This window comes from Saccostrea echinata, unplaced genomic scaffold, assembly GCF_033153115.1.
Source record: "Saccostrea echinata isolate AGI-Se365-2 ecotype Australia unplaced genomic scaffold, CSIRO_AGI_Sech_v1 ptg000015l, whole genome shotgun sequence".
NCBI classification, from domain to species: domain Eukaryota; kingdom Metazoa; phylum Mollusca; class Bivalvia; order Ostreida; family Ostreidae; genus Saccostrea; species Saccostrea echinata.
The window spans coordinates 16,326,456-16,354,219 of NW_026889764.1; the positions used below are offsets into that span (position 1 = coordinate 16,326,456).

The 27,764-nt window shown below is 33.5% G+C and overlaps 2 protein-coding genes across 2 annotated transcripts in view; both read left to right on the forward strand.

Annotated features, from left to right (window-relative positions):
• The first annotated feature begins 11,845 nt into the window (after window positions 1-11,845).
• LOC133187577 (heat shock 70 kDa protein 12A-like) overlaps window positions 11,846-27,764 on the forward strand; it is a 71,145-nt gene continuing 55,226 nt past the window's right edge. The window contains exon 1 of the mRNA XM_061322999.1: window positions 11,846-11,851. The gene's annotated coding sequence lies outside the window, so the exon portion shown is untranslated. The remainder of the gene's footprint in view (window positions 11,852-27,764) is intronic.
• LOC133187929 (uncharacterized) lies at window positions 12,636-25,088 on the forward strand. Its single transcript, XM_061323325.1, has 4 exons — window positions 12,636-12,873; window positions 19,470-19,682; window positions 19,980-20,600; window positions 24,164-25,088. Exons 1-4 carry the CDS (start codon window positions 12,690-12,692, stop codon window positions 24,595-24,597), a joined length of 1,452 nt encoding a protein of 483 aa, XP_061179309.1. The 5' UTR covers window positions 12,636-12,689; the 3' UTR covers window positions 24,598-25,088.

The window sequence follows — 27,764 nt, forward strand, 5'->3', positions numbered from 1 at the left end:
GGGAATCACAATATTAGTAAAATTTTAAACCTCGTTGTTTTCTTTATTTACCTGTTTAAAAATCGCTAAAAATAACGTTTATCAATAGAGTTACTTCCCCTTTTTGTGACGTCATAAGAGACAATCAACATCAGAAACTGATAGTAGTAATAATATAAATAAAGTGTAAGTAGTGTATAAAATATGTTATTATACTTCTGTTAAAATGTTTCCTATATAAAGTTAAGAAGGTAAAATAACTATTTTTATAGTCTCAAAATTTCCACACATAGCAAAGCTATACCCCGGGGTATAGTTTTTGCTATCCACCCCTCGGAAAATTTTCATGCAATTTTTCCGCCAATTTTGATTTCCTGTAATCAATCTATAGACTTATGATGTCATCCTGACTTCAGTAGCATTGTGACGTCATCAGGATTTCAGCTCATTCTAGCAGTGTTATCTTATTCCAAATACTTGTTCAAAACTTTCATAAATTATTTTTTTTCTTCATGATTAAACTATCGAACTGTAGTATCAGGTAAATACAACACTCAGAAATTATGATATACATCAGTATAATAAAACGCTTATCCACTGGCTGTGAGTGGGATAGCTCTTTCATCAAACCCTTGACAGGAACTATTCCCCTCGGGCAAGCCCTCGGGGAATAGTTCCTGTCGCGGGTTTGATAAAAGAGCTATCCCACTCACAGCCAGTGGATAAGTGTATAATATAGTGTTCTTGATTATCTTAAAAAATGGCAAATTTTAGAGAATGGAGATGTTGATATACCAGATTTAGATCTTTCATTTAAGAATAGGCTCTACATGTTTGAGCCAATCATGGAAAGTACATGAAGATGATTATTCTACTTCGACCGATTCTGTTTCGTCCGAAGGCTCCAGGCGCGTAGCTGCCTAGATATGCAAATACGCAAGTGCGTACACATCAACCCCCCCCCCCCCCAAAAAAAAAAAAAAAAAAACAAATAAGTAAGGAGAGAGGGAGAGAGATCCGAAAAAAAAAATTATTCCCATCCAACAAATGTTCGTGTTTCGAATTATTTTGTGTCATACTGTTTTGCTTTGAATTTTAAATTATCATGACTCTATAATAAAATTTGAAACCCTTCATTAAACCATTGCCAAGTCATTCATTGATTTGTATTTGTTCTTTAATACATTGATTTTTTTTAAAGATCTTCGAGAAATTAAAAATCAAGCGCATCGTTGAATAATATGATCTATTAGTATATGATTTAAAAGTTAACATTTAGTATATATACGTGCTTTTGATACTACATGTCCAATAAGTTTCCATGAAAGTATTAACTTTGCGTTAAGATAATAAATATTACTACGTCTTTTATTTTGTAAACAAAAACTACATGCATAATTTTTACTTTGCCAGAAAATGAATGAAATAACTGTTAAAAGTCAGAACCTTCTGTGCCTTCACCGGGGGGAGGGGGGGGGCACCCCACCTCCCCCACTCATTTCCAAACCTTACCTTTTACTATTGAAAATGTTATTTGAAAGGGTGTCTTGCTTTTAACCCTTACTTTTTTTCTAGAAATAATTTATTACATTTAAATTTTCATGAAAGGATGGTAGCAAACCCCTCCCCGTTTTGTTACAGTAAAGTCAATTTCCCACACCTCAGGATATCCAATTTTTTATTCAGAAAAAGACTACCCCCTCCCCCACCCCTTTTAAGGTTGTTTTCTTTTTTTTAGTTTGGATTTTTTTTCTTTGAAAGAATAATATTCATGTACACATCGAAAAAAAACAACAACATGCAAATGATATTTCCTCAAGCATTTCCTACTCTACATACATCCCGCAGATTTGTCGGATGGGTATATCAGCGCCTCAGGAAGGACAGATTAATTCTTGTGCGCAGGCTCATGACGAATTGTTAGTGTATATACCCCCATCTGATTTTTTTTAGACATGATAACTTTGGAAATATACATAAATTCCTTGTCTATTATACCAATACTTCGATATTTGATATCATTTTCCGTTTTTGTAAAGTTGTAGAGATTGTTCCTTAACGGTATATCAGTCATTCTACGATAAAAGGACCAATTCAGGATATAAAACATGAAAAAAATTATTGTTTCAAATAGCGAATTGAACGTCGTAATTCTCTAAAGGACATATCAGTGAAACTGAAAAAAAAAGAATTGTGCTGAAATCTGGTCTAGTTAACTTTTTACATCAATTTCATTTTACCATTGATTTTTAGGTAATGTTACGGAAGTTAATGCTTGAACAAGTCTTATTATTTTTCTTTTTAAATAAATCTAAAGAGCTAGGTTCACTTTATGCATAAAATGGCCCGGTAGATATACCAATTTATTGACTAACACCTTATGTTCCATTTTAAACATCAAGATAAAGTAGAGACTTAGTGCTTTCATTTCCTATTAAATTTTTTCTCCTTAAAGTCCAGGTCTTGGAAAACAAGCTTTATGGAATTGCAATGTTCTTGAATTTTAAGGAAAAGAGGTATATTTAAGTACTTTCAGAGAAGAAAAATAATATGAGCGCACCCTCTGATCAAATAAAATAAAACATGTTTTGTAATCCTCAGAAACGGTTCTATCAGTAAATAATTGCATATTTTAGATCAGAGATTGCGCTCTATATTAAATATCGAAAAATAGCTTTAAAAATTGGCTGTTTCTGTAGAATTGTTCAGGATATGGGGAAAATGGCGCATTTCATGACGTCATAATGCATTGACTAGCCAGAAAATTACGTCATTTTTGGTAGATTCGCAATCACCTAATGTCTAAATGAAATTTAATGCATTGTCAACTAAAACTAAGCAGTTTCAGTTTTTCAGAAATTCACAGGGCAAAAAAGGTCCTAAGTGAACCTTGTTCTTCGATCAATTTTGTTCAGTATAGAACGCTGAAGTATGATTCTTGTAGTCTGGCATGAATCTGATATCAAGTTAAAATTTCGATAAAAATCGTTACGGAGGTTAATTACCAGCGATAAAAGTTGAAATTCTAGGCAATTATAGTTTAAATTAAAGTTTGTGTTATGAGATAAAATAATAATAATAATAATAATAATAATATTATAATAATATGAGATAAAATGAAGCATATCGCTCCCAAAATAATAAAAATGTTTTATCTTTAATGCAAAAACATTCCCGAATTAATTACAGACAAGGAATTCATGTATAATTGCTAAGTTAAATTCTCAGTAGGAAGGGGGGGGGGGGTTGGCAATGTACACAAACCATACGTCAAGTGCCTGTGATCTTGTCTACTTCTCAACTGTAACGAAAATCCTAAAAACCAAAACAAATATACAATATAAATTTGAAATAAAACCAAGAAATTCGTGAGTCGTTTTATGTTTAATAAAACTGTAAGTGTAAACTGGTCATGTAAAATGTCGCTTAGATAGTGTCGCATGTTGATTGGGTTCAACACCATCTCTTTTTAAATTTAATGTCCATATTTTCCTCAATTTCAGGTCCTTAGAAAATAAATATATACTCATGTCTTGTCCCAATTCATTGTTACAGTTAAAAGCGTACACGGCAACATCTCGCCAACAATAATGTTCCAAACCCGGCAATATAAAGTTTGTACTTTCTATTTCTCGTTGTCTCTTATGACGTCACACGTCAAGGAGGAGTAGCGGTTTACAAAAAGCGATCCACCTGTCACACAGGTAAATTTAAACGACGATTAGTGATGTAATTGGTGACAAAAAATTAAACAGACTGTATAATGTTATTCATATTGTTCCAAAGGCTGATAATCATCAATAATTATGAATTTTCAAAACATATTATACTTGACCTTTAAATAGATGTTTACAATTTTTTTTTAAATATTTAGCCCTTACCTAGCTCAGAGGAAAGTAATGTGCAAAGATTGGAACAAATTGTAATTCAAAGGAAGGCAGTGCATTACATTAATAATTTTCTCAAATTTAGTAGTGTTGAATGTGGGAATGTTATTGGTTATTAAGGACAGATGATAGAAACTTTTATCAAAAGTCATGAAAATAACAAGAAGATACATGTTTATATGGATAAGATAAATAAGTTTAACGGCAGAATTTTATCTTTAAGATTTTAATTTTTCATTACTTTCACAATAATGTGATTTAATGTTACAGAAAGTTGAATAGATAAATAAGGATGATTGCAGAAAGGAAGAATTTTGAACATCATAGGAAGTTTACAATTTCTTAATACTTTAAGAATTTAATATTCGCATCATTTACAACCAAAATAGACATCCCTTTTTTGTATCATCTGTCCTTAATGCATTAACAATATTGGGAACAAATTTTACTGATATTACCAAATGGTATATGTTATCGTTTGTATGGGTCCAAACCTTTTAATGCATACACAACTGAAGCTGTCGTCATCCTTAGTCCAAAAGATCCACAAAACAAAATTAATATTACTTGTAGCCACTTCAAGTCCTTTTTAAAACTTTCAGTAGTTGAATATTTCGAAAGTACTATTTTTTAAGTAATGCTGAATTCTTTTTATCTACAGATACAGTCGGCTTAATAGGAACTGTTTGAAAAAATGTCTTCATTTTGTTTTCATCAACGTTGTAAAGTAGAGGAATCTTGCACAGAAAAAGCATTTATACAGTTTTTCTCCAAGTTATTGAAGCAACCGTTTCATCTTAAATTTCGAAAAAAATATCATAACATTAAACAAGAGGCCCAGGGGCCACATCGCTCACCTGAGCACTATGGCTTGGAAAAAGCAGAAATCATTTCAATCTTGAAAGGTTGAAAAGTTTAAATATAAAAGTGGTTGGGGGGGGGGGTGTCAGGAATTGAACAAATTTGAATCTACATTATCTGAGGATGCTTCCATTTAAATATGACCAATCATGGCTTTGCTGTTCTCGAGTAGAAGATTTTTAAAGATTTAACCTATGTATTCCTATGTAAAACTTTGATCACCCATTGTGGCCCCACCCGATCCCCAGGGGTCATGTTTGAACAAACTTGAATGTACACTATCTAAGAATGCTTCCATATAAATATGACCAATCATGGCTTTGCTATTCTTAACAAATTGTTTTTTTTAAAGATTTTTACTATGTGTTCCAATGTAAAACTTTGATCGCCCATTGTGGTCCCACCCTACCCCCGGGGGTCATGATTCGAACAAATTTGTATTTACACTATCTGAGGATGCAACCATATAAATATGACCAATCATGGCTTTGCTATTCTTAACAAATTATTTTTTTTTTTTTTTTAGAATTTTTACTTTGTGTTCCTATGTAAAACTTTGATCGCCCATTGTGGCCCCACCCGATCCCCGGGGGTCATGATTTGAACAAATTTGAATGTACACTATCTGAGGATGCTACCATATAAATATGACCAATCATGGCTTTGCTGTTCTTGAGAAGAAGATTTTTAAAGATTTTTCCTATATATTCCTATGTAAAACTTTGATCGCCCATTGTGGCCCCACCCTACCCCCGGGGGTCATGATTTGAACAAACTTGAATCTACACTACCTGAGGATGCTTCCAAGTAAATATGACCAATCATGGCTTTGCTGTTCTTGAGAAGAAGATTTTTGAAGATTTTTCCTATATATTCCTATGTAAAACTTTGATCTCCCATTGTGGCCCCACCCGACCCCCGGGGGTCATGATTTGAACAAACTTGAATGTACACTATCTGAGGATGCTACCATATAAATATGACCAATTATGGCTTTGCTGTTCTTGAGAAGAAGATTTTTAAAGATTTTTCCTGTATATTTCCTATGTAAAACTTCGATCGCCCATTCCGGCCCCACCCTAGCCCCGGGGGTCATGATTTGAACAAACTTGAATCTACACTACCTGAGGATGCTTCCACATAAGTTTCATGTTTTCAAGCACAGTGGTTCTTGAGAAGAAGATTTTTTAATGATGCCATTAATTTTTCACGAATTCTTAATTATCTCCCCTTGGAAGAGGGCGTGGCCCTTCATTTGAACAAACTTGAATCCCCTTAACCCAAGGATACTTTGTGGCAAGTTTGGTTGAAATTGGCCCAGTGGTTCTTGAGAAGAAGTCGAAAATGTGAAAAGTTTACAGACGGACAGACGGACAGACAGACGGACAGACGGACTACAGACAAAATGTGATCAGAAAAGCTCACTTGAGCCTTCGGCTCAGGTGAGCTAAAAAGCCTTACAAAAAATAACTGTATAATCAGTTCATAAAGCTCATCCTCTTTTTCAGATAACAGGTTTGTTGGTTTAAGTTTGTGAAATTAGCTTTCTTTAGTCCATAAGAATGAAACAATTGTATATCATACACATGTAATGAAACATTCAATATAGTCATGCATAAGGGAGAAATCCTAGACGATTTAGAGAGGACATTTATATTTGTTATTGAAAACGTCAGTCAGCATTCAACCACACGACAGATTGTATTTGCAAAGAAAGTCATTATATCGACTACAGAATTGCAAAATTGTGTCAAATTACTGTTGTGTTACATTTTAATTACTTATTCAGCTTTAATGATACCAAAGGCGAAGCATAAGTCCTCCTCTAAAAGTTTGCTCAATTTTTTCATACACATGCATATAATCAATTTTTCGTTGTGCACCAAACGAAAGTTTCTTCTTGTCATGTATAAATTTTTGAATAAATTCTGCCATATATATATATATATATATATATATATATATATATATATATATATATATATATATATATATATATATATATATATATATATATATATATATATTATTTTCTGTAAAATGTTTTGATGTAGTTGATTTGAAATCATTATTTTTGGATAAAAACCGAGACAGTACAATTATCTTTTTAAGGGAATGTCTTCTTTATGTTATTAAAAGCATATCATGAATAAAATAATATATAATGTTTACCTTTTTCCATATCACATTTCATTTGGCTGATATTGGTGTCCGGGGCTGATATAGGGAGTGATTTGGATAAGTTTATGTATTCTCTCTCTGTATATAGATCTTTATTTGTCTTATATCCATTTCTTATTTGCATGTCGCGTGAAATAAAAAAAATCGTTATTAAAGCAATATGAGCTGCATTTCTGAGAATTTTATTTTGCTGTTAAAGGTGTTATTATGATACATTTGTATGTAATTTAAACCTTTTTGATCAATTAGACAGAAATAAAGTATGAAAATGTTTCAAAATAAAGAATTCTGTACAATAAAATATATAGATACAGCTATGGAATGGGTATGAGGGAAAAAGCAAACTTACGGTTCCCCTATTTTCGTTTTTATTTCAAAAATAGTTCCCTGCCAAGGGGAACCATAAATTGGATATTTGCCGAGTACCCATTCCATAACTGTTTCATTATGCCGAAACAATCATGGGAGATTTATTAACCTAGAGACTCAGACATTTTTTAAAACAATATAGAGGCATTTAAATAATCACGAATGCATGTGATTAAATATATTGTAAGATAACTAAAGTATCAATATCGAGGAAAATAAAATTATTGAAATATATATATAATAATTTCACTGACACTTCGAAGGATTATCCTTGTCTTCATTTTGTTAGACTTTCAGTATGATTTTGACATGTCGAAATGTTTTGACGTCATAGTTACATTTCTAATAACATTATGTTACAGACTCGAGATTCCTTGAACACTCCGCCCTCTGTCCATTTTAATTGGTTATAATTGTTGATAAATGTTCAGGAGGGAGCAGTCCCAGGGATTAGTTTTGCAACAAAAATTTCTGACATCAAAATTGCAGCTCATATCGCTTTAACAAGATGAACTACACTACAAGTATAAAAGTTTTTTTAGCTCACCTGAGCCGAAGGCTCAAGTGAGCTTTTCTGATCACATTTTGTCTGTAGTCCGTCTGTCCGTCTCTCCGTCCGTCTGTCCGTCTGTCCGTCTGTAAACTTTTCACATTTTCGACTTCTTCTCAAGAACCACTGGGCCAATTTCAATCAAACTTGCCACAAAGTATCCTTGGGTTAAGGGGATTCAAGTTTGTTCAAATGAAGGGCCACGCCCTCTTCCAAGGGGAGATAATTAAGAATTCGTGAAAAATTAATGGCATCATTAAAAAATCTTCTTCTCAAGAACCACTGTGCTTGAAAACATGAAACTTATGTGGAAGCATCCTCAGGTAGTGTAGATTCAAGTTTGTTCAAATCATGACCCCCGGGGGTAGGGTGGGGCCACAATGGGCCATCAAAGTTTTACATAGGAAATATACAGGAAAAATCTTTAAACATCTTCTTCTCAAGAACAGCAAAGCCATACTTGGTCATATTTATATGGTAGCATCCTCAGATAGTGTACATTCAAGTTTGTTCAAATCATGACCCCCGGGGGTCGGGTGGGGCCACAATGGGTGATCAAAGTTTTACATAGGAATATATAGGAAAAATCTTCAAAAATTTTCTTCTCAAGAACAGCAAAGCCATGATTGCTCATATTTACTTGGAAGCATCCTCAGGTAGTGTAGATTCAAGTTTGTTCAAATCATGACCCCCGGTGGTAGGGTGGGGCCACAATGGGCGATCAAAGTTTTACATAGGAATATATAGGAAAAATCTTTAAAAATCTTCTTCTCAAGAACAGCAAAGCCATGATTGGTCATATTTACCTGGAAGCATCCTCAGGTTGTGTAGATTCAAATTTGTTCAAATCATGACCCCCGGGGGTCGGGTGGGGCCACAATGGGAGATCAAAGTTTTGCATAGGAATATATAGGAAAAATCTTTAAAAATCTTCTTCTCTTGAACAACAAAGCCATCATTGGTCATATTTATATGGTAGCATCCTCAGGTAGTGTAGATTCAAGATTGTTCAACTCTTGACCCCCGGGGGCCGGGTGGGACCACAATGGGCCATCAAAGTTTTACATAGGAATATATAGGAAAAATCTTCAAAAATCTTCTTCTCAAGAACAGCAAAGCCATGATTGCTCATATTTACATGGAAGCATCCTCAGGTAGTGTACATTCAAATTTATTCAACTCATGACCCCCGGGGGTCGGGTGGGGCCACAATGGGCGATCAAAGTTTTACATAGGAACACATAGTAAAAATTCTAAAAAAAAAAAAACAATTTATTAAGAATAGCAAAGCCATGATTGGTCATATTTATATGGTAGCATTCTCAGATAGTGTACATACAAATGTGCTCGAATCATGACCCCCGGGAGTCGGGTGGGGCCACAATGGGCCATCAAAGTTTTACATTGGAACACATAGTAAAAATCTTTAAAAAAAAAGTATTTGTTAAGAATAGCAAAGCCATGATTGGTCATATTTATATGGAAGCATTCTTAGATAGTGTACATTCAAGTTTGTTCAAACATGACCCCTGTGGGTCGGGTGGGGCCACAATGGATGATCAAAGTTTTACATAGGAATACATAGGTTAAATCTTTAAAAATCTTCTACTCAAGAACAGCAAAGCCATGATTGGTCATATTTAAATGGAAGCATCCTCAGATAATGTAGATTCAAATTTGTTCAATTCCTGACACCCCCCCCCCCCAACCACTTTTATATTTAAACTTTTCAACCTTTCAAGATTGAAGTGATTTCTGCTTTTTCCTAGCCATAGTGCTCAGGTGAGCGATGTGGCCCCTGGGCCTCTTGTTTGTTTTTTTTTACTCTGCTATAAATACATTGAAGATATTCCATGTATAGTTTGATGTGGAATTTATTTTACGAGTGGGGCAGGATTTTTTTTATATATATATTTTTACGAGTGTGACGTAAGAGTGAAATAAATTCCATATTTAATTACAAAATATTGAATTTTCTGTTTATTACATTTCCTTCGGCTTTCCCTTTGCTTTTGTCTTTTCGTAACCCAGTGTCATAATTTTAAGTCTCTGTCAGGATGGTTTATTTACTCTCCTGTCTATCTTATGACAGGCCAGGGAGTATTTTTTTTCCCAACACTTTTCATGAAGGGAAGGAATATCGAAAGTTTTCCCGCACATCTGATATTCTCACACTGTGACAAAACATCACTTTGATAATTATTCTTTCATACTGTAACACAATGTAACTTTTATTCAATAAATGAATTAAAATGTAATAAAATGAAATATTTGAAGTTACATACACCCAGCAGTGTTGACCTTGTGTGTAAAGTTTGTTTGCAGAGAACAGATGATTCTACAATGAACCACTGATTCGATATGCCCATTGAAAATTCAGAAATGATTTCCACAAGGAAATTGAACTGACTATAAATATTAGTTTATGAATTGTTTTTCAAAGTTGTAGGAATTGGAAAAGTTTCTTTAAAAAAAAAAAAAAAAAAAGAACAAAACAAAACTTGCTTTTGTTGTAATCTATACTCAGCTACATAGAATTGCAGACATATTACAAGTACCAGTGTTTGGATATGTGAAAAACGTTCTTAGGAAAACTACAAAAAAACCAGAAATTTTTTTAAAAAAGAATAATAAATAGAAAAAACAAACCGCTTAAATCTTAAGTTTCTGTACAAAAGGCCCTTAAGATTTGAAGTTCAATCAATCAAGCCAATTGGAAAGTACTGAAAAAGATTTTTTTCAAGAATAATTTTATATTGTAACTGTTGCATATATCCAGCCGATGTTCGAAGATAAGTTCTGAATTTAATACATCCATGAGAAGTGTTTTAGTTGTATGAAGGTCGGATCTTATTTAAAACTTACATGAAGTCACACAAATGAGGTATGATTATAGTTTTCTTAATGTTCTTAAGGTATGCTATTCATAATTCCTTTAAACAAGCGGATGTAGCTATTTTTGGTCTAAATGTTACAAACCTAATATTTTACAAATAATCAGTAAGACTCCAGAAATTGACTTTGACTTAATAGATACGGTGATATGTGAAAAATGTATGACACCCGAAAACATTGATCCGATGTATCTAAATATACGGAGCTATTAAAACTGCCTTCAAAAAGACGAAAAGCTGAGTATTTCTGCACTGATGCATACATGTACAACGTAGCAATGGATGTTAAACAAGGAAGTATTCAGATTTTTGTATCTCACAAATGGAGAGAAATTGATTTTCAGTCAACATTTTCAGTCAACATTGTAAAATATGCAGCGGACAAAAGAAAGATGAGACTTTATGTGTCTGCTCATATTATTTTTGATAAGTTGTACAGACAGACGTTCAGATTACAGTGAAAAAAATCACACTGCTTTTTTTCTGGCGTATTGTATCCAAATTATAGAGCCAATTTAATGGAAGAGCCCAAAGTTGTTTTTTCTTTTGGAGATATACATATAGAACGAATGGTAGACCAATTGAAACAGGTGGATGTCCTGTAGATAACGAGTGAAAAGTTGTGTTCTAGTCTTGTTTTCATCATTTTGTCATTTCTGCGAACTACAGTCTACAGGTGTTTTCTTTATGTAACGGAAAACGCATGGAATTTCGTATGGTTTGAAGTTTATTTTGTGGTTTATTTCGATGCGTTGTTTCATTGTCTCCTTACCGATATTTGAGTGGAGACATAAATAAATGTACCATGTAAGAAGGTTGATCTAAAGTACTGTCACTACTGCTATAAAATCTTAAATTATAGGAAATCATCAGCAGAACTCCTTTATCTATATTTCGAAAAAATCCTCAGATATACATAAAAGTTTTCAAAATATAAACACAAAACAAGATTAGGTATATTGTTAGGTATATTGTCGTACAAAGCTATTAAATCTCTCGTGGGTATTTCATTTAATTTACGATGTTATATCGTTATAGTGCATCTTTCTTTGAGTTGTTTTATTAAAATGCATAGCTCATTTCATTTCGATAAAGTTCTCATGTTTTGCCGGAATTCGAATCAACAGTAAGTGATGTTAAGGTTTGACAATCCTCAACCACTTTATTCTTCCTTATATATATATATATATATATATACATTTACATTTTTAGGTATTATAACACTGTTTATATCCATATTATTTTTCTTTAAATTTTGAATTCCCTTATTGTAGTAAAAAAAATTTCTGATTGTCACAAGTGAACAGAGGAAGTAGAAAGTGAATGCAAAGATAGGCAAGATTTACGCACAACGGAATGAATAATTTTTGGAAATAGAGATAGACATTTTAAGAATTCTTAATAAAACAACTCAATTCAGGGCGATTACATGTATAACAAGATAGCGGTCAAGGTTACTTAAAGAAGGATTGAAATTAAAACGTATATAAGAGATTTGATAAATAGATATTAACTGAAAATGTGAGTTGAAATGTTCCAACTTTAGATGTCGATAACATTGCTGTTGTGCAGCGATAGGGGATTAAAGAATAAAAAGAGTTTAAATGTTGTCTTGATATATTTTTGTAACATTAAGCTCAATGTAAATAGTAACCAATGTGCATTCTTATTGTAGGGGATATACAAAAATTCTTTCTATTGTCATCTTTTGTGTGAATTTTATTTAATTATCTCTAAACAGAATCTTGAAGGTTACACTGCACGAAATGTTAAAACTCTGAATTTTATTCGAAGCGTGACTTTTCTATTTGAAGGCATTTAAATTCTGTTAAAAACTAGTGGACCCGTACAGATGGGATACCGTCTACTTCCTAGTCTGAGTGTACAGTGTGTAGAGGGATGGCGTGCCAATCAATATTTACCATATGCATACTCCTATTGTACATTATTAGCAATGGAAACTGTCAGATGCTGTATCAAATGGACGAGACAGCGATGAATTTTCAGCAAGTGTCAAAAAATTTACTTCTGATCGAGAACATGGAAAGCTTTGAGAACGATCTGAGAATGTGTGAAAGTACTTCGACGGTTGTTCTAGATGTTCTTCATTCGGTTTTATCAGATCTTTATTCTATGAACAGTTCATTTCTAGGTAGGTATACGTCGATGTTCCGTCGTTTAAAAAAAAGTCTTTTAATGGAATAAAACCAAAATATTTAATTAAATATTTGAAAATAACATTTTTCCTTCAATTTCAAAAACAAAAATAGATACAGACATATTGAGACATATTAATATGAAGTCATTTTAAAACATAGTCAATAGCAAATCTTTGTAATAATTTTACTTTTGATGTAGAAGCCCTGGAACAAATTCATACTTAAGTCAAAGAATTTCTTCAAAGTTGTTATGATACAAATACATGTAGCCCATATATCATTGAGTCATATCAAGGGAAACTTGGTTGCTATGCGTTAAGGTTACTATGTAACATGTCCTTAAGTCTGAAAAATATCATTTTTCAACATATTCAGATTCTGCTCTATTAATAAGATTTTATTCATAAATTTTGATTTCACAAATTGAGTGTTCCTACAGCAACCTCGATTTTCAATTTTTATTTTTAGAATAATACTTCTGTTATGTTGAAGATAACATACAGTGATCAATCTCTTTATTCCAGTAAAAAAAAATTACAAATAATGAACACGGATCCCTGGAAACACCAAGAATGAGAGTTTCCTCTTTGCAGGGCTTAAAATTAAACTGGAATGAACATACCCCAAAAACTTTAACTTAACCAAAAGTAGGTCTTATTCAGCATCTAATTCGAGTCTGATAGTGTGCAACCCTAGATGCATCATTCTTCAAAATTTGCCCATGTAGAGCTTGAAATTAGACTGAAATATACCTGCTCGTTACACTTTAAGCTGGTCACTATTCTGGGAAATGTAGGTCAGGTCCAGCATCCGAAGCAAGTCCAGTAGTGTGAATCAATAAATTTATATTCAGTGCAAGTTTGTACAGCAAAGGGCATACAGTTACATTAAAATGAAAATCTGCTTCAAATGCTTTAACTTTGTTGTTCATCCGGAAAAGTAGATCAAGTCAAGCATCCGAATCAAGTCTGGTAGTGTGCATTCTTAGATATACACGTATAATCTATGCAATTTTAAACAATATAGGGCTAATAGTTACTTAGAATGAACATGCTCAAAAAACTTTAACTTGGTAACTCATATGAAAAATATAGGTCCGATCCAGAATCCGAAACAAATCTGGTAGTGTGCATCCTAAGATGCATCATCTCTGCAAGTTTAATATAGGGATAATAGTAACTAATTGTGAATAGCTCCAAAAACTTTAACCTGGGACGCCGACACCGACGCTGAGGGTATAACATAACCTCACCAAACTTTGTTGAAGTGAACTTAAAATGACATAACAGTTGTTATGAAGGATGACAGACAAAATAAAACTCAACGATAGGTTGTATTTGTAAGATAAGGCATAAAAACGACCATCGAATTGCGAAATGCTGACTTTAAAGGAGGATTCTGAAATCTCTGTAACATCAACTTAATAGCCTACCCCGCTTTATAAATTCATTGCACTTAGAGCATGCTCTTGCGTATCGAATCATTTGAGAGACATAACACGATATGCAGGTGATGCTGGAATATAACTACATGAATAAGGGAAGTTGGCGGTGGGAAAGCCGAGGTCAGCCTGTTAATCATACAGTATTAATTAGTTATTAGCTGTTCATTATCGTCTATAGCCAGTCAAACATCGAAATATGAAACAAATAGCAGACTTTGTGGCGTCTTTTATTTCGAGTTCACTGAAATATAGCAAGTCGACATATGAATTAAAATAACTAGGGATGGCAAGCATTCAAACTGTTGGCATGTTTGTAATAAGCATTGAGCCCTCGACCAAAATTGTGAAATTCGTGGCCCCAGGATTAGGGGTTTGGGCGCTAGGGCGGGGCTCTAATGATTATATAGTGAAAATGCATTAATTCTTAAAAATCGTCTTCTCTGCTCCTGGGTATTTATCCGATGAACTAAGTATATACTTATGATGAGGAAGAGTGGCTCTTCCAAAATTGTGAATTTCATGGTCCCTTGGTCAGAGGTTCTGGTGCTAAGGTGGGGCTCTGATGATTATATAGTGAAAATGCATTAATTGTTTGAAATCTTCTCCTCTGCTCCCAGACATTAAGCCGATGAACTAAGTACATAGTTATAATGAGGATTAATGCCTCTTTCAAAATTGTGAATTTCATGGCCTCTGGGTCAGGGGTTCTGGTGTTAGGGCGAGGCTCTTAAGATTATATAATGAAAATGTATTAATATTTGAAAATCTTCTCTGCTCCTGGGTATTTAACCGATCGATGAACTAAGTGCATAACGTACTAAGTACTATTATGATGAAAAAGAAGTCTCTTCCAAAATTGTGAATTTCATGGCCCATGGGTCAGGGGTTCTGTTGTTAGGTAGGGGCTCTAATGATTATATGCTGAAATTGCATTAATTCTTTGAAAATCCTCTCCACTGCTTCTGGGTATTAAGCCGAAAAACTAAGTACAGTTATGATGAGGAAAATTGCCTCTTCCAAAATTGTGAATTTTATGGCCTCTGGGGCAGGAGTCCCGAGAGGTGGGGGACTTTTTTTTTATTATATACTGATGATAAATTAATGCTTTGAAAATTTTCTCCTCTGCCCCTCGGTATTAAGAAAACAAACTAAATACATAGTTATTATGAAAAAGGGTGCCTCTTCCAAAATTGTGAATTCCATGGCCCCTGGCTTATGCTTGGGTGGGGCTCTATTGATTAATAAGCAAAAATAAATTTATGATTTGAAAATCTTCTCCTCTACCCCTGAGTACTAAGTATCGACCATTGGACTTACGAAATGATGACTTTAAATGAGACTATTGATATTCTTGTTTCATCAACTTGTTTGTCAGTAACTTACCTCGTGTTAGAAATTTTTCTTACGTAAAGCATGCTCTTGCGTATTGAATCAACTGAGAGATGCACACCCCATATGCAAGTGATAAGGATATGTTGCTGCATAAGTAAAGGAAGTTGACGATTGAAAAGTTAAAGTCATCACGTTAATCATAACGCTTGGTTGTTAGATTACCATTAACGTCTTTTTCTAGTAAAATATCCAAATATGAAACAGATGTGTCAGACTCTGTGGCATCTTTTATTTCAAGCTCACTGGGAAATATCTCGTCGACATTTGAATGGAAATAACTATTGTTAATTGATAATATTTCGTCGATATATCTTAATGTCGGGTTGAAGGCCACAGCAAGATATTTTTTTCTCATGAATAAGATTCTGAATAAATTCTGCTTCATATGAAAACAAAAAAGGTCTGCTAACAACGGAGCGCAATTGGTACCCTTGTAAGTAAATTTGATTACAGTTTTAATGCCATTGAGTGAGTTTACTAATTAATGAGTTTTAGATTATTTTTTCTAACTAAACGTATTTATAATTTTATTAAATATCATTTATTTCATTAAAGCTTTTTAACTGAATGCTTTGTTTGTCATTTCCCCTAAATCCAGTTTATAAGATTGCAAATAAATCTATCTTAAATGACAAAAGAGAAAATCTAGTTGATATTTTTTCATTTAATTCAAACAAATTTTGAAAGAAAGTATTAAAAGTGAAAAATATAAATTCGACATGAGTTTTTTTTTTTCCTTTTAAAATGAAAATTTAAATCTGGGGTTTACATACATGAATGACGTTGAACACAGTTCCGTATATACTTAAATGTATTATGCAAACAAGCGACCAAGATATGTCGTAACAGGAGAGATCGCTCGGCATTTGAATAACCACAGCTCAAGTAATTATACACAATTTACATTTTCTACAGCGTATTCAGACGTAAATCTGTTGAGATTGAGAATTCCAACTAAATTTTTAAGAAATTTTTGTCTTTTACTGTGCCTCCATGAAAAATAATTATACAGCTACATTACTTGCAGTACTTATTTTCCCAAACCCAAGTAAGGTGTTCAAATTAAAAAAAAGTCTTTTAAAAAATGAAAATGAATTGATCGTATTAAAATAAATTTTTTTATTATTAAAGAGAAAATAATAGCAAAATAACTATGTAAACTAGAAGCATTACGTATCGCATTTAAAACAGCCATATGCATGATAGAGGATCTAAAAATTAAACATCCTAAAAACACTTATTACTTGGCATAATTTTTTTTCATTTTTTTCCCCAAAACTCGGCTAAAAAAATTCAAAATGACAAGCAGAGTTTTTCGTTATTTTTTGTATTTACAAAAACTTGAATTTGCACTTTTAATGATTCACAAAGAAATATGTAGAAATAAGCCTACAATCTAACTCTTTATTCTAGTGTTAAACATAATATAGGTCATCAATGTAAATCACGTACGGTACCAATTTTGATGCACCAGATGCGCATTTCGACAAATTATATCTCTTCAGTGATGCTCAAGCCGAAACGTTGGAAATCCAAAATATTTGAATAAAAAAAAACTTGGGAGAGCTTAAAAAAGTGCCAAAGACTGGAGCCAAATACCTCGAAGGATCAGGGCTTTGCATGAGGGAGATAATCCTTAATTTTGAAATACATTTCTAAATTTTACCACAGCCGTTAAATATATATCCGTATCTTCAAGCTAGTACCGAGGTACTAGTTTACTTGACTGTAGAGACCCTCGGGGACTAACAGTCCACCAGCAGAGGCCTCGACAAGGGGTCATAATGTAAATCATATACTAGTACGGTACCAATCTTGATGCACCAGATGCGCATTTCGAGTTATGTCTCTTCAGTGATGCTCAAGCCGAAACGTTGGAAATCCAATACATCCATCATCAATATATCCAAATTTTGCCACTTTTTCAATTTTAAATTCCTATTTAAAAGGACAGAACCTGTACCAAAAAGCGTCAATTAAGCTATGTTGTTTTAATCCTGAAATTGCATTTGGAATTATTGTTGGTATTTCTTTATTTTAAAGGAATTTTATGGAATTCAGTAATAATGAACATGTATTATGAAAATATTTCTTCTTCTATATGCAGTACCGTTTCTAAAATTAATTTTTAGTTTTATTTGAAATTAAAATGTGGTATATTATATAGCAGTATATTTCCTATAGAGGTACCAAGTGATTCATAATAAATTCATAAAAGGCAGAAATTTTTCAGGATTTTTCAAAGAAGAAATGGATTACATCTTTTTATGGTGAAGCCAAGTATAGTCAATTGATTTCTGAGCAGAAATTCCCCTTAATTGCATTTGAATTATGAACATGACATGTTACTTGATACTAGTTTTTGACTGAAAAAATATTCACATCATTATCAATTCAAAGTACACTGAGTAATGATGGATTTAATGGCATCAGTTAATGAAAGTTTCTGATTTCCATTGAATCTGTACATCGTATTTCTAGAAAAGATATTTATTACACATTTTTAAACAAACGCTTAAATTATTTACATTGTTGACTTGTCATAATATCGCTTTATTTATAGGGTTTTACAGAGGAGCCTTATTACAGTTGTTGTAGAGTAGGATTTCCACCATAGCCAGCTTCTCCCCTGGAATCTGTTCTCTGGAGTAGGAATTCCCCTCGTGGGGAAATCTCTTTCTAAATTCAGATTTCCCCCTCCTTTCTTAGAGTAGGATTTTTTTTATCAATGCTTAAACCATATCGACAATATTTTGGCTAAAAGTTTATAAGAAAGTCAACTGTTTATTGAAATGGAAATATAAGTGTTTCGACTCCAGAATCTTCGAATTTAGTATGAAATCTTAAATGATATTGTTCAAATTATCGAGTCTCAACCCGTGATTTTAACTCATAGGGAACTGTATAATTAGTCATTCATATAACCGTAAGACTCCATGTCTCAACGCCCTCTCTCGACGCAGCGGTACCCGTTTGTTCACGAATATAAAACTGTATATCAGGTCATCTTTTGTGATTTGATAATTTGTTTGCCCTCTAAAGTCCCGATATTTCATCTCTGGATTGATCTTTTTTTTTACAAAGAGCGTGTGAAAAAATTCTAAACTTTATGTTATTGATAGGTTCCACATGCCATTTTGTGTGTATTTGAATCGAGTGGTTCTTTAAAGGGACTTTGGTTTAAAAAAAAAAAGCCAAAACCAAAAACAAAACAAGAAACACTGCAAGAAACTTTGCAAGTTGAAGCATATGTCCCCTCGACCCCAGTGTAATATTGGATTTGAAAGCCGAGAGCAAATACTAAAGTTAAAAATTGGTCCAACCGATTAAATTGTACCAGTATTTCCTTTTTTTTTAGAAACCAGTTTGACTTGATCAGAAGAGTAAGATTTTAATGCTTCCAAAAATTGGTTGGACGATTACTGGGAAAAAATGAGATATTTCATTGGGGGAAAATTGGCTTTGTGGGAAATCGCACTCGATAACTTACACAGAGTAGGATTTTCCCCCGGAAAATTGAATCTGATGTGGGATTTCCGTGGAGGAAATCCTACTCCAGAGTCATTTTTCCGTGGGGGGGGGGGGGGATCCTACTCTAGGGCCATTTTTCCGGGGGAGGGGAAAGATTTTAGAGTGGAAAACCTACTCTACAAGACCGGTATTTTTATTTTTTTTTATTTCAAAGGATTTTTCATTTTTCTGAAATGTATTCCTGTGAAAAATATAGTTTGTTGTTCAAAATTCTTTCTTCAGATACCCTTGTGAATAATGTTTGTAAAAGGAACCCCTCCGTTGTTTTTGCTCACCCAGCGGAATGTCAGCTTTACTTCAACTGCTCAGCTAATAATAGTTTACGAGGTCACATGGAAGAATGCAGTTATCCAGATATGTTTTCAACAAAAACACTTCGATGCGAAAAATTCACTGACGTAAAATGTGGTGGACGAACAGAAATCAAAAGTCATTGTAAGATTCTGAAAACTCATTCTCTCTTTCTCTATCTCTCTCACACACACACACACCCTCACATACATACATACATATATATATATATATATATATATATATATATATATATATATATATATATATATATATATATATATATATATATATATATATATATATATATATATATATATATATATATATATACTGTGTGTGTTAAATATATCTCTTAATTTTTTCAAAACAGGAAGAATAGTTCGTAATACAATTGAAATTTGTTCTTATGTAAAAGAAACGTACAATTATAAATTCCAGGTAAATATAGGATCCATAAGCGAAGTACCTGTACAAGTGGCTGTGCTCATTCAGCACAGGGTCCACCTTGTGAAGTGTATCTACCTACCTGTGAGGGTTTGCCTAACGGCATACAAAGTTGGACATGGAGAGGAGGTTCACCATATTATGTGAAATGTTACCAGGAAAGAGTAATCGAGAAAGGCACGTGTCCATTTGACTCAGTATGGGGGACTATTTCTCAACCAATCAACGGAAAATGCTCCTCCTTATACGAAAAACCGACTAACTCCACAAGATGTTTGGAACTTGGTGACGGAAAATTCTCGACCTCTGAGTTTTATAACAATTTTTTGTTATGCCGGGCCTATTTTGTTTGTGAAAGTGGTATCCTAACTGGGGTTAAATGTCCAGGAAGTTCTATTTTTGATGCTAAAAGTGGAACATGCAGAGAGGGTCAATTTGCTCATTCTGCACAGTGTCAACTTTATTGCGATTCAGCAAACTATGACGTAAAAAATTATAGTCTTGAATTTGGAATGAAGGAATGTCCCTACCCGGAAATGTTTTCAGAAGAGACTTCACAGTGTATGAATTTTACGTTTGTTTCTTGCGGAAAAAGACAAGAAGTTAAAGATGGTTGTAAGTAAATAAATTGAATCACTGAATGATATGATTTACATGATTTAAGAAATGAATCATAATTTTTTCTTTGATCGAGGTACCAAAGAAAACTTAGACTGAAAACTTCGTCAAAAAAAAAAAGTTTTCTGTCGAGGTTTCCTTTGATACCTCGATCAAAGAAAAAAAATATCAGATTTATTTCTTATCATTTAATATTTATTTTTCAATGATAATATTCAATAAGAAAACGTAGCTTAACTTTAATAAATTAAATGTTTGTCCAAAATAATTATACGCGTATCGATACATAATACGGAAGCCTGTTGTTGCCAGGTAGACAGGTAGAAAAAATATTTTATCTGGCGGCCACCAAATAAATAATTGGAGGCCGCCAGAGACTTATCGGGCGGCCGCCAAATAAATTACTGGCGGTCGCCAGATAAAAAGATCTGGCGGCCGCCAGTTATTTATGTGGTGGCCGCCAGATAATTATCTGGTGGCCGCCAGATAAATTTTTTTCTACCTGGCACCTGCCGGCTTCCGTAGTACGCATAACAAACAAAAAAATTCACAAATTGTCCGGTTTCTCGCTACCAGCCTTTCACTAATAATAACCAAAAAAAAATGATTTATCAGATGTATAATGTATAATTACTTTATTTATATCCCCTTGGGTATGTAGTATATGTACTTCGAATTTTCCTCGGTAAGCTTCTACAGCTGAACTTTGGTATCTTGAACACTGATATCTCGAATACCATGGCTATGTCGAAGCGAAAAGTGGTAGTCCCAATCATTTTTCTTTATGTATTTTATCCCTGATATCTCGAATCCTCAGGTATCTCTCAGTTTCTTCTCAGTCCCAATTAGTCCGAGAGAACAAGGTTTGACTGTATTTTTCATTTTGAAATGTAAGGGTAAGCTACTCGAAATACTAGTACCCCCGACAACTTCTTCTAGGTCACCGAAATTCACTTGCACTTTCACTCTTATTCTGCATTTCAAACTTCTTCAAACACATTCATTTATATATATAAACATATCAAAGCCTATGCATAAATGACACCTAATTGTTCTAAAATCCGTTAAAGTCTTAGTACCGTCCTCACGCAGTGTCCTTTTTTTCTCATGCCTGTATTTCCAGAGAATTGAGGACATTTTCCCGTATTAGTAGGATACAAAACATGCCTTCATTTCTATTGTTTATACCGGTTATCAAAAAAAAAACAAGTATTTAAAATATAGATATGCACGAGGGCCGTTCAAAAATTATGTGGACTTGTTGCATAGAAAAAAAATAATTGACGACATAATCAAGCAAAAAGTCATACATAATATAAACGAATCTTTACTTATGTGGTCCTCATAATTCCATATCAAAATGTTGTCAATGAGTTCAATTTTGGGCGATTTAACAGGACATATACATGTATATCATGAAGTCATGGTGCAGTAAAATCTTCGACGTCACGGGCATTACAAAAATGTGAGCTTTCATTTTCTCAACATTTTCCCTCTGAGTTTGATACTGTACAGTTTGGGTTACCTTATCCACTGAGCATGAACATCCATATACCATTTCTGGTCAAGCTTAATATATGTAAATATAGTAAAGCATATTCTTTTCTGTTTTAAACCCCCAAACTGCCTTGATTTCTGAAATATTGTGTCACGTTGGTCACTCTCAATCACGTTATTAACAGTTCAGATAAAGTTTTCGTAGATGATTTTCTTCCTGTCCCGTCTCGGATTGCCTTTACTGAGGTCTAACCGTCTAAAATTCCACTTTGCTATATGTTGGGAATACCCTAGTTTACTATATGTTTCAGCAAGCATATTTTGGGTCTATTCTGGCGTTATCTCCAACATTACATATAATTTGATAAAAGTACGTTGCTCCGTCAATTTACGAGACGTCATTTTTGCAGTTGTTTTCATAGGAATCGCATCGGAGAAAAATCACTATATTTCTTTTAGTACTTTAAATATTAATTCAGAAATCTAAATACATAATAGCAGAACAATAAAAAGATACCTCTGAGAAAATTGTCGAATAGTATCGCGATTTTTGTCGTGCTCCGTACACCTCCATCAGCGATATCAAAACAGCGATAATTTTCGGGGAAATTGATTAAATTCCAAAAAATTTCCCAAAATTTTAATGGAATCTTTAAGAAATATGTTTCTGTGTTTTATTACTCTTTGATGTCCGTAATAGTAAAATAATAGCAGAGTCCGCGTAATTTTTGAACCGCCCTCGTATAACGAATTTGTCCATGATTTCTTCTTTCCTTCCTTTCTTTCTTTCCTGTGAGTGCATTGTTGTCGTGCTGGCAATCTTATTTGTTTACCAAAGGGGAATATGCATGCAATTAATAAAAGAAACGAAAGTGAAAAAGAAAAACTCAGATAAGTATATGACAAGTTTTGGAATTCAGAAAAATAAGCGTATGTTCCATTTTTCTTTCACAAAATTCTCTTGTCGCCCGCGTGGCGCAGTGGTTAGAGCGTCTGCTCTAGAGTCGCGAAGTAAGGAGTTGATCCTTACGTCGCGGTTTCGAATCCCACTGTGGGACGTGGGGACCGGTTCTTCGGATGACACCGTATAAACCGAGGTCCCGTGTCGCAGTAGGTGATGGCACGAAAAAGATCCCTCACTGCTCAATGGCCGTAAGTGCCGAGTATTGGACAAAATTTGCAGCTCTCCACCGGCAAGTGGTGGCGTCTCCATATGAGTGAAAAATTCTCGAGAGGGACGTTAAACAACATACAAACAAACAAACAAAATACTCTTGGAAAGATATGTTACATCGGCTATTATGCACAATAAAAAAAATGTAGTTTTGCTACTTTATGAAAATTTTATTGATGCAGGCATAATTTTTTTTTTTCAACCAATCACAAGCACCGAATTCCTATCAACCTTACAGATATGAAATGGTATAGTTGAACTTTGATATATATATATATATATATATATATATATATATATATATATATATATATATATATATATATATATATATATATATATATATATATTAATCATAAAACAGTCAAATTAGACTGGAGCTTTTGTCGAAATTTCGCCTGAGCGTAATGCTGAAATGAACTATTATCTTTCAAATGATTATTTTTCTGCTAAGGGACTGGTCAAAATTTATCGAAGCATGGGACCGGTGCAAACTGGTAAATTCATCTAAAAGAACTTTAGATTCCATGGTATCATGTTTTGTAAAAATCATTGCTTCCATGCTCTCTTCCTTACAATAACGTCGATGTTCCCTGTTAGTTCCACGTCTAATATATGGTATCAACTTTTTTCTATGACATTTTCAACAATGAAGTTTTATGCAATCCATTCATACTGACAATTTACAATTGTCAAACTTTACTAAGCGTTAAAGAGCATATCTGTCCGATTCGGAATAATAAGGAGTCAGAAGTGAAACAGAGCCGATTCACAGCTTATTATATCCCCCACCCTTCACATATCTCTGTATCTTGATTATTTGATTAAGTAAACCAATTCATTAAAACATGAATGAGAATTTAAAAATGTTATTGTTTCCTATTTTCAGGCAATTATTTTGCTGTAAAACACAAATATGTAAGTACCTATTCATGCTCCATTGACTATCCAAGTTGTACAAATAAATCAGACGGATTGCATGAACATGCAATTAAAAGGCCTGGACCATACTTCATGATCTGTGAGGAAGAACGGTTCATCTATGAAGGATATTGCCATTTCGACAAAACCTGGGGAACACAGACTTTTCCCTTTAAAGGAAAATGCACGCCCATGTTCGAGATTCCAAAATCAGAATATTCTATAGGTGAACTTCCTTCGTGTGAGGGAAAAGCGGATGGTAGTTATCAATTTCCTAACAGGAAATGTGATGCATATTACAAGTGTGAAAACGGTAAAGCAACTGGCATAAAATGTCCTGAAAATACAGTTTACGATAAAAATAGCGGAGTTTGTAAAGTTGATACTTCGTGTTCATCGTAATTTGCAAATCATCTTTACAGTAATCGCATGTTGATTTATTTTTATTATTTCCTCTAAATATATTCGTTGGATTAATGCCCTATCATTATTTACATATATTTAATTACAACAAAAAATATATGAGTTAGACAGATCTTTTATTTAGCACAAATCATATTTTAGCGAAATCTTTAAGCTTAATTGGTAGGGAAAAAAAATCAAGCCTCAAGAAATATAAAGAGATACGTATCTGAAAGTATTGTAACGCCAATTTTTCATAAAGTAAAATTTTGATATCTACAATGAAAAGGTATAAAAATACTTAAATGAAATGAGATTGACATACATGTATGCCGTGTGCACCTTTTTTTCTTAGTGAAAGCCAGTTAAACTTGATCTTTTTGTGCATAGAAAAAATGTATAATAGTATTTATATATACCGCTGCTGATATGAAATACATTTACTATAAAACAATAACAATTTTTATGTAGACATGTATAAATATTCATGGATGGGATCAGTAAATTTTGTCAAACAATAAAATATTTGATTACTCAAAATTTAATCCTTTTAATCCTGACATACATTTTTTTTTTTTTTACCTTGAAAGGAAAATTCAACAACAAACTTTTTTCTAAGTATTAAAGAAGTTAAATAATAATAATAATAAAAAAAAAAATAGAAAACAGATTTGTTTTTTTTCTTTGATTTATGATTTTTATGCCAGGAATAAACTTTTATTAAAAACAATTTTACACATCACGACTTTTCTGAATTTATTTCCCATTAGCATTCATCGGTGATACAGAAAATATATGGGTGATATTATCCTCCCTCGTAACAAAGGATATAGTAGCGTGTGTGTGTGTATGAGGGTGTGTGTGTGTGAGGGTGTATGTGTTGTGGGGGGGGGGGGGGTCAGTGAATGCGTGCTTATAACCAAAAGTTATAATTTTTTATATCGGGATCGACAGTCCCGCATTGCGCCCGGTGCCCTTGTTTTGATTGGATCTCTCCTTTCTCTATGGGACATTTATTTTGTTTTAGCTTTTGTTTGTTTGTTTGTTTGTTTTTTTTTTTTTTTTTGGTTTGTTTTTTGCTTTTTTGGTTTGTTTTGTTTTGTTTTTTTTTTTTGTTGTTGATGTTTTAATGTTACAAGTGCTTTATATTTTATCAATTGAGGTAGAGTATTCAATGTAAAAAGAATAACTTGCGTGGAATTGTACAGGAATTATTTTTTCGACTGAACAAAAACCGTTCCTAGATCCTGTTTAGACACCTCTCCCCCTCCCTTTACTAAATTACTGGATCTGCCTCTAAAATAGTATGAACTAAGGTGACTTTCCCTAGGAATAATTGCATACTAGAAGATTGGAAGAAGAAATCATATAATTCTCAAGTTGTTATGTAACCAAACGCATTTGAAACTGAAGACTGAATTTGACGCACGCGACTTCATTACGTTTTCAGTGAGTAACGTCAACGTTGTGTTGAAGCGCCTTACTAAAATGCTCATAAAATTCTGAAAAAATGAGATATTTTCAAAACTTACGTATATTTGCATTCAGAACGAGTCAGACTATCAAAATTTACCAAAAAGTCAATTTGTGAAATTTTGACCTTAAGGGCCCGTTTCTCATGACGGCAGTCATTTAAGGAATGTTTTTAAGTTTTGTGTGAGCGCGCTTAATGAAATATGCCTACGTGACAAGTCTGTGTGATTTACACACCAATAATTCACACTAAACTGAAAAACATTCCATATATTTACATTTTACAAGTTCGAAAGCAACAATATTATGCTCAATATTTGAATTTCTTGCTGCCCTATATCGTTACATTTTTATTAACGTCTCTGTAGCCTCATCGTGACGTCACTTTACCGCGAGTTTCACCGTGTATATTTCTACGCGTGAGCATACTTAAGAAATAAACAAGAATGTTAAAAAGTTCTCTGGGAAATGAACTTGGTTGGTCACGTGATCAAATCCTGTGAAGCCCGAAGGGCTTCTCAGAAGATTTGATCACGTACCAACCAAGTTCATTTCCCAGTGAACTTTTTAACATTTTTGTTTATTACTTTTATTTACATTTGAGACGAATATTCTGAATAGAACTGCATTTATTACACGAACGGCCCGCCGTATTGCTATGTTGTGACGCGAAATGACCTAGAAGCTGTTTTTTCTTGAGAGTTCGCCTCGCTCGAACATTTGAATACTTGCATTGATGTTCAGCAGTCCAGTTCAGGAAATATCTGTTCATAATGAAAAAACAATGATCGCTACTGGGAATAATCTTACTATTATTGTCGGTGCTATCGTCTTCAGTTTACATACTTTCAAAGGAATTTCGGGTTAAAAAGGTAAGCGTGATTTTAGGCTGATTAGAAACATTCTTCACACCGAGGAAAGATCTAATGATAATTTGCTGAACGAAAAAAAAATATATGTTTCAATAATTTTATCTTTTTCATCGCTTTAACGGCTCAGAAGTTCCGAAACCAGTGTCACTGTGACAGAAATATGTAGACAAGATATCGTCTCGCTGTGTGATTCGGTCACGCCATGACCTCTGACCCCCTAATAAGTTCATACAGAAATATTTACATTTCCAATAAATTTCCCCTATGATTCTTTACAAAATAGAATACAGTTCATTTTCTCATGAACTACCATGGATGAGCATGAATATCTCCATTGTTACGTCATAATACCTTACTTGACGTCAAAACTTTTGCTTTAAAAATGACAGTTGAATGGCGTTATTTGTGGCAAATCATCAGAAAAAAATAATGTAAATATAAGAAATGAATTTCATTTTTGAAAATTCATGAGGTACATGAACTACAACGCTTCACGCCGGCATATTTATCATGAAGCGCTAACGCGCTTCATGAAATATGCCGGTGTAACGACGAAAAGTGACCCCCGTAGAATATTGACCGGGGGTCATTTTTCTACGTAGAAAAATGACCCCCTGGTCAATATTCTACGTAGAAAAATGACCCCCTTTTTCGTAGAAATTATGGCCTGGGGGTCTTTTTTCTCCGTGTGGGTTGTAGAAAAATGACCCCGTAGAATAATGACCCCGTGACTTTTTTTTTATACAAAAAAACTGGTTTTGATAGGAATATTCTTGTTAGGCAAATACGTAGAGGTAAAATCACGCAGCCTAAAAGTTTTAA